The following is a 9,189-nucleotide window of genomic DNA, read 5'->3' on the forward strand; positions in this document are numbered from 1 at the left end:
TATAATTAAGAAAAGGCGCCAATAAACTATCAGAACACATCATATTATTAGACTATGATGTTCATTTTTTCTAAAAAATTTAAAATCTTATTCAAATTTGGACAAGCAATTGGGATTTTAAGAAGATTTTTTTTTAAAAAAAAAGAATGTTTGGTCTGGGTTTTTTCACTACAAACATTTATATTTTATGATACCGCAAAATTTATCATTTTAATTTTTTCAGTCTTTTCATAATTCACAGACCTGATCATTTAACGGAAATAGGTTGTAGTAAAAAAAATGACATACAGACGCTATAAAATTTTTAAATTGCCTTAAATACGCCAAGTATTTAACATAAAATTGTTAGGAGTTTCGCCTTTTGTGTTTAGTGAAAATTGCATAGCAATATTTAAAATTTATACTCCTTTTGAACATAATGCACATTCTAGTATATTTTTAATTTGACTTTTTTTGTCAACTTGCATTTGATTTTTTTTTTTGGATTTTAAAGCTCTCATTTTGTAAAGTTGATGGGTGACACAAAAATAAGCTATGAAAGTGGGTAGCCCCTAATAAAAACATGAAATATTCTTAGAACAGATATCAAAAAATATTTAAAAGGTGGCTCCATATATGTTTATTTAATAATTTAGGTTTATACATCGAATTTTAGTTAGTTAGGGCATTATTTTATGTTTTTTAACAAAATAGAAACACAAAAGTAAAAAAAATACATTCTCAGAACAATCGGCAATTGGCTATAGGGTCAATGCATCAGCAACCCTATGACTATGTAAAACAAATGTATATATGTATGTTTAGTCATTTTAGTATTTTTTTACTTTACATTTGTATTACTTTACACTAGCAAGACCTTATCTTAAGTTTGCGATTTGATGAGTTTTGAACTTAAATCATTTAATGCTGCTTAGAAAGTTATTATTTGTATGTGCGTACAACTTATAAACCCACAAAAAAATGTTTTAATTTTAACAATAGTAATACATACAGGAAAAAAGATCTGGATGTTTAAAATTTAGCTATTTGAAGTGCGGCTTACACGGGTGAGGGTTCAACTCCTGAGTACGAATTTTAGGATTTTGATGTTTCATTTGAAAGTTATTTGATGTTTTATATGTTTTAACTATTATTATTGTTTAATTATAACTAATTTAATTTACTATTTATGTGTTTTGAAGTTTCACAGAATAATAAACGGTGCATACATAAATTGAATGATATGGAAGTATTGGCATCAATAGAAAAAATATTCTAGATTTGAAACTTGAATAAAAAATTTTTGCATCAAAAAAACTGAACACCCCCTTTTCCCCCATTAACAAATTGCCACAAAATTGCTTACCCCTTCATCTCCCCCTCCCCCCATTGCATGAGGTAATTTGTGGACAACCCCTAACTAAAAAATCAGGAAATAATTTACACTTTCCCTGTTTAAAAAGACAAACTTAACATCTGACTTTCATAAGTTTTATAAAGTTCAACAACTTATAATCTATGTGTCTGAACTTTTAACAATAACTCAATTTAATCATTGTTTAAACATTTTTTTGAAGTATACCACTATATTTATAACTTTTTTTTTAAAATAGTATCAGTTCCCTAAAAGCAATTTCAATTTATTTAAAATATTACAAATTATTTTAATAATGAAGTTTAACTTCTATGAAGATTTTTCTTTATGAGATTTTCATAACAATCATCCCTTTTACTTAGTAATGAAATTGTAATATAAGAAATAGAACAGAGATTAGTTAAATTTTTAAGTAGGCTTTCTAATCACTATTCTTTAACTTGTCCAATGTTAGATTGAACTTTTATTACATTTTAAGATTTAACTTAGTTAAACTATATGTTTAAAAAAAATGATAAATATAAATATTTTATATAACGAAAACCTTTTTATACAACTGATTACTAAAAAAACATCAGTTATTGTAATCATAATCAATGAGCTTCATCATGTTGATTTAAAAAATAAATAAAAAAAACAACTGAAAATAATTGGACTGGAGCATTTGTTACTACTTTGCATATTACTTCAATTTTGCATATTACTTCAATTTTGCATATTACTTCAATTTTGTATATTACTTCAATTTTGCATATTACTTCAATTTTGCATATTACTTCAATTTTGTATATTACTTCAATTTTGCATATTACTTCAATTTTGTATATTACTTCAATTTTGCATATTACTTATATTCTGTGTATTAATAAAGAGATCCTGGGATGCTTTATTAGTTGACTTTATTTTATAAAAAAAAAAAACTTTTAAAAAATTTAGTTGTAAGGAGCTCCAAGTAATAAAACTTGTAACCTTTAGCACAAACCATTAATATATCAAAAAATTACAAAAAAAGTTCAGGATTATTATTGTCATTTTTCATTGTTTATTTCTTTTTCCTGCAATTTTTTGAAAAATAAAAAAACAACTTAATTTTATTAAAAAACATTATGGACTAGTCAAAGGTTTGCTTGCAAACAAAAAACAAACAAACAAAAAATTTGTTGACTTTTCTTTAAACAAAAAACAATGTTTTGATGATTATATTAATTGCAAGCTGTTTTTTTTTCAATGTTTCTTTTAAATGCAACTTAAAATGTAAAACATTTTCTTACATAAATTTTAAAAACTAAAGACAGCAGAATTTTATTATTGGATATTCTATTAATTAATCATGTTATAATATATTTATATATGCAATAGATTCACTGAAAATGAGTCACTTATTTTGGACATAAATTCTGATTCTGTTATAAAAGAAAAATATAATATTCAAGTTATTTGCAAATCTTTTTCAAATTTTATATATTTCCTTTTGCCTTAAAAGTTACAAAATATGTTTGTTTGATAAATGTATTAACATTTGTTTGCCAGGTGTTATTATATGAGGATTAACAAAAAAAAATTTGTTGCTTCAACAGTTTTCACTTTTTTTTTTAAATTGATTTTTCTCTAAAATTAAACATTGCTTTAATTTAATATTTTGACCTGTTTATCCAATGATTTAATTACAGGAAAAAAACAATAGTTGTTTCATATTCCATTTCAAATTTCATGTTTAATACTGAATTATAGTAAACTTTTCAAATTTATAATTTTTTTTAATACATTTTTTAATCATCAAAATAAAATTAAAAATCAAGTTTTTAAATCCTAAAGCAAATTTTTTATAGGTAACCTTTTTTTATTGGCATGCATGCAAAAATAAATGAAGGCAATCAATAAAAAATAGTTGAAACAAAAAACTGATTCTTAAAGTACATCTGTTAACCACTTTCTCTGATATTGTTTTTTATTTAATAAAAAATAAACTTTATACACTTGATTAAAATTATTACAGAAAAGCTTTATGCAGCTTTACTCTAGTATTTAATTTTTCTTTTATTGGCACTGATTACCAAAAAAATTTCAAACAAACATTTGCATACAAAACTTAATACTATATTTTAAGGGATACTACTTGCTTAAAAATTGTTTATGAATAATATATAAGATTATAAAATGCAATTTAAATTTCCACAACATTTTACTTTTCATAGCAAATAAAAATGATGAAAAACAACAATTTTTAGCAGTAATAAATATTTTTCATAATTATCTTATCAGTTTTTAACAAATCAAACGAAACTTGAACTTCAAACACTTTCTAGAGCATTAAAAGATTATTTAATATAAAAATATAAAGACTTTAATAATAACAATAATAATAATAATAATAATAACAATAATAAAGATATTATTTCTATTAAAAGATAGTTGCTGTTTCGAGCTGACAATAATTTGTAAAATCTTATTTTAAATTTAAATTACATTGAAAATACATAATACATATTATACGTCATAAAATTAACAAAACTCAGATAACATATTCAGATATCTATCACAGCATATATTTTATTAGTCTTAATAAAAATTGTCATTAGCTTTAAAACATATTTTATGTATTTTTCTTCTATGCAAATGTTTATTATAAATATAAACTTTTTACATGAAGATTTTTGCAACTTGTGAAATAGCAATAAAACAACAAAGTGAAATAGCAATAAAACAACAAAGTGAAATAGCAATAAAAATGAAAGTAATTTTGAAAAATAATAATAAAAAAAAAACAAGATTAAAAAAGACTAGAAATTTAATCACGCTAAAAAACTTCAACAACAGACGATTTAAAGACAAACTTTTCATTAACTTCTGAATGATTCATTTCTTGCAATAATTCTTCTTGTATTTTTTTTTTTTACTTGATAAAAGTGTTTTTAATAAAGAAACAATTCATTCTTTATAATTCATTCATTCTTTATAATTCATTCATATTTAAAAAAAAAAACAGTCTTTAGAAAAACTAAACTTTTACTTTTTTTTTTTTTTTTTTGACAATTAAATTTAATATATAGTTTTGTAAAAAACTTGTAAAAACACAGTGAAAACTATAAAATCTTCATAGAATTCCTTTTAAACAAAAATCTAAATTGTTATACACTTTTCTAAATGCTTATTAGAATAATTTTTTAAATAATTATACTTTAGTCATCATAAATTGGCCAAATAACAAAAATATTGTTAAAAATAAAATTGTTACAAAAAAAGCAGCAGTTTAAAGTTTTAATTATGCCATTGATACAACATCAAAAAAAAAAGAAAAATTGAAGCATGAATAAAAAATGTATTATATATAGTGTTTACAGGCACATATATGAATTTGTTACAGGCAGATATATGAATCCATTACAGGCACATATATGAGTCTGTTGGGGTACAAAAAGCATAATTGCAAATATGAGAATATTAATGTAAAATTAGTATCCACAAAAGAAATTATGAAATTTTAAAATGTCTAGATAACTGTAATTGGGCTCACACAAACTTGAAAATGATCAGTTTTATAATAAAGGATGTCAAGATTTGATATTGTCATCAAAAATTTAAAAGCAGATCACTATAGATGAATAACGAGTCAAACCAAAAATTCGCAGTAGGAGTAACCTTGATGCCAATATAAAGCTTCTTATTTTTATTCAACTAGTTGCTCCACGCAGCAGCTTTGTTGCCAAGGTTCGTATTTCTTAATTACAGTTGAGAGAGCGTTGTAACCACAATTAAGCAGCCTTCTTAATTTTAGTGGCCTTCTTGGCCTTGGGGAGGTGAATCATAAAAAAATTAAAATTTCAAAAATTGAGTTTTAAAATAAGAACATAAGTTGATAAACAAGTTAGTCAGAAAACATGTTAAAATTGACAATGCTTTATATGAAAAGAAATTCAAAAGAAAAAAAAAAAAAAAAAAAAAATTCCAAAACAAATTTATGCATATATTAATAAAAATAAAGCCAAAAGACCGCATAATAGCAACTTTAAAAGAGAACAATGAACATTAATCTAAAAGTCGAGTTATTGCTAGTTGATTAAATAGATCTTTTAATTCTATATTTATAAAGATTAGCTAAAATCTGTGTTCTTACAGCCAATTTTTACTATGAGAATTTTTTTTAAACAGTATTAAGTCAAAAGATCAGGTGATTGATAACATCAATAGTTATTATCAAGTAAATTTCTGCAGCAAGTTATAATTAAAAGTTATAAGCAAGTTGTAAAAGTTTTCTAGGCTATAATATAAAATTTTGTTGCCCAAATTAAACTTTGCCTCTTAAAGTTGAAGAAAATGTGGAACTCAAAAATAAGAAACAAATAAATCCAGTAATAAGCAAAAACTAAAGAAAATGGAAAAAACCTATCAGATAAATAGGAAAGAGGTGACCTTATTCATGATTTTGATACAAAAATAAATGTTAAATGCTAAATAACAAGTAAAAACATTAACTGCTATATGAAGATTGTCATAATCAAAGTGGCTTCAGCTGATACATTGGAATGTGTATGAATCGATGTATACAAAAACGTTCTAAGTCATAAAAACTATTTTTAAGTCAGACAACTTTAACTATGTATAACACATATATATATCACAAATTTTGATATATTTTTTGTCAAATCTAATATTTAAAGATGTCAAATAGCACCCAGATTTTTTTTTTTGAATTTATTAAAATAACAATTTTGGATTTAATAAGTTTTTTCTCGTTCCCCGAAAAAATAGTTTTTATGACGTTTTTGTATACATCGATTCGTATTTAAACAAGAAATGAAAGTAAATAATCACTATCAAAGTCATATATTTACAAATCTTTTTCAAATCACCTAATTTCTGGACATATCCGGAATTCCAGATATGTCCCTAAAAAGATGATTCCTGTATTTATAATGCATATTTACAATTTCAAATTGCCACAGTATTTTATATTTCATATTTTATACTATTTCATAACATTAACCTCTTATTTTTTAATCTTTTAAATCATTGTACTATTTTACTAACTAAACGAAAACATTTTTCAAAATTGTATTACTACCTAAATAAAATTTTTGAAGTAAGACATAAACACATGTTTAAACACACATCCCTTCTACAATGTAAAAAGTAGGAGGGACTTTAGATAAGAAGTAATCATCTTTAGTCTTAATGAATATTACTAAGTGAAATAAAAATGCTGGTAGTCTATTATACATGTTAATTTATACCTATATGTTATTTAAAATCTTTAAAGAAAAATAGAAAAACCTTGCATATAACCCAACACTATTTATACTATCACAAAAATGGATAATTTCAGGGTGTGGTTATTTAAGCTCACAACCAGGTGCAGTTGTTTATTATCACAAAATTATAGAAACTAATTATGTACTAATTGTTACCGCTTTTAAAGCAAAAAGAATTACACTTAAGTTTTTATACATATATGATTGCTGTTGTGGTTTTTTTTTTCGTATTGTTGTTTCTTCTTCTTTTTCTTCAATTTACAGCAGCTGCCTTGGTAAAGAAAATCTGAGCTGAAGAAAAATATTAGAATATGTTTGTGACCTTTTAATTTCTAAGTCTTTTTAAAAATAATTTTTTATTGTTTTTTAAAACAATTTTATATAACAATTTTTGACTTTTTCACAGCAAATATTTTAAATATGCATATAAACAAGTGCTTTTCAAATTAAAAAAAAAAACTATAACTAAAATTAAAAAAATGTTTTTCAATCTTAACATGACATTAGAATATATGAAACAATGTTTTTATATAAATTTAGGAAATTTTATTTCTTATTTGAAACATTTAAAAATTTGCTTAATGAAATACAGAATTTTGTGTCACTTACACCTAAATATACCTGCATACACCTTAGGAAAATAGAAACTATGAATTTTACAATTTGATGATAACAAATGACAAATGCTTATGATAGAATTTTTAAATTTCTAATAATATATCTTACTATTTGTTTGACATGGTCTACTTGTTAAATTAGGCAATCATAAAAATGTCTTATTTTAGCATGGCTGCTACTAAAGTTATTGATTACTTGAACAATTTTTGTGCTCATGGAAATAAATTATGAAATTTATGCATTCAACCTTATCAGTTAAGGCTTACATTAAGATCTAGCATTCTTGAACACTAACCTAGTAGTAGCAGTTTTAACTCTCTTCTAGAATCACGCTTGTGTTTCTTTAACTGTCTTTCAATTTCATCATTTATTCTTTTTTGCTCTTTGGCCTCTTCTGTCAGGCAGCAGTTTTCAAACATAGTGCTATAATTCTAAAATTTCTGCTAAACCACAATTTTAATAATAGTAGATTGTTTTCTAAAAAAATTAAATTCCACCAATGCTGCACCTCTTTTTGTTTATAGCTAATATAAATAATCCAGATACAAAGTTCCTTGGTAAAATATATTTACTACATGAATATAGTCTATTTTCAGTAGTGATTTATTGAAAAAAAATGAAAAGGCGCAACCAATATAACAGCTCCTAATGTGATTTTTGGAAGGCCATTTCGGAAAATTTACTTGCTTTCGGTGCAATACAATCGTGCGACAGGAGTTCCCAGCAAAATAAATTATATTCCATTATTGCTGAGTTTTCGGATTACATATGTTTTTTAGCACATGATCAATTTTATAAAACTTATCAATACATTTAAAACTTTATCACGTGTTTATAAATTTCATCTAATGTACCTTAAATGGAAAGCAAAACGTCATTGGCTCATACTCAGTCTTCAAATTCATAAATTGATATCGGTTAACGATATACGATAATATATATCGTCGTCAATCAGCAATAATTTGAGGACCTAAATACATTGTTTATTTTCTTTTATTTCTGTTTTGCTCTGTTTTAAAGATCGGTCGCAAGTAAAACTCTCCCTGAAGTTTTGTGAAATTTTATCCCTGTTTTAAAAGTCTTCGTAAAAAAAATAGTGAGAACTTTTGTAAGCTGATTGATCTAATTGTTTTTTTAATATTAAAATAATTAGACCAGATTTTTGCAAGTTGTGTTAAATTGACAATATAATAAATTCATCGCTTGTAACTTGAAGTTTTGTTTTTGATGAAGCTAAAAATATCTATTTTTCTGGAGTTAATGCCAAAACGCACGCTTAAAAAAGAGTTTAAAAGATATTTTGTGTGAATAAAAATTTTTTTGCGCGGTTAATAAATGGTCTGCGCGGTTGAAAAATGGTCAGTTCTTGCTTTACGAAACCAGATGAAAATGTTACTAGAACTGTATACTTTATTATTTACACAACTCCGAAATCTGGGACCTTGCTTTTGTTTGCGTATTCATACAAAAGCAGTTCTGTAGAGTTTTATATTTGCTTGTAAGCGTTTTAATATTATGGCTTTGAATGGTTCGCATAAATTGATTATAAATAATATGTTATGTTTACGGTGTTTTACATATGTTTTGTGATATTTATTGAAATAAGTAAAACAAATTTAATTTGTTTAGTTATACATTTCAAAACGTTACTTTTGTTATCAATATTTTATAAGATTTTTTATTGGTCATACATTATGAATTTTAATACCTTTAAAATAAAACTACTTTTTTTGTGTATTTAAAGTTTTTAGCATACCAGAAATTCCAGATCTTGTAAATACATTTATTTTTAAGTAGTTTATTAACTTTAAAGGCAGGCGTTATCTATAAGCAATCGCATACAACAGAATACATTGATTATAATTTTTACATTTAGTTTATATGGTGGTTCTAGTTTATAAGTTGGAATACGTTGAACGCATTTTGAAAATATACGGTATTTAACCCTCCGATTGAAAAAAAATAATC

The 9,189-nt window shown here is 24.2% G+C and overlaps 1 protein-coding gene across 1 annotated transcript in view; it reads right to left on the minus strand.

Annotated features, from left to right (window-relative positions):
- Positions 1 to 8,500, minus strand: part of gnai3 (guanine nucleotide-binding protein G(q) subunit alpha) — a 31,759-nt gene extending 23,259 nt beyond the window's left edge. The window contains exon 1 of the mRNA XM_065805915.1: positions 7,517 to 8,500. Coding sequence (XP_065661987.1) covers positions 7,517 to 7,640 — 124 coding nt within the window. The 5' untranslated portion in view covers positions 7,641 to 8,500. The remainder of the gene's footprint in view (positions 1 to 7,516) is intronic.
- Between the last annotated feature and the right edge of the window lie 689 nt (positions 8,501 to 9,189).

This window comes from Hydra vulgaris, chromosome 09 (assembly GCF_038396675.1).
Source record: "Hydra vulgaris chromosome 09, alternate assembly HydraT2T_AEP".
NCBI lineage: Eukaryota > Metazoa > Cnidaria > Hydrozoa > Anthoathecata > Hydridae > Hydra > Hydra vulgaris.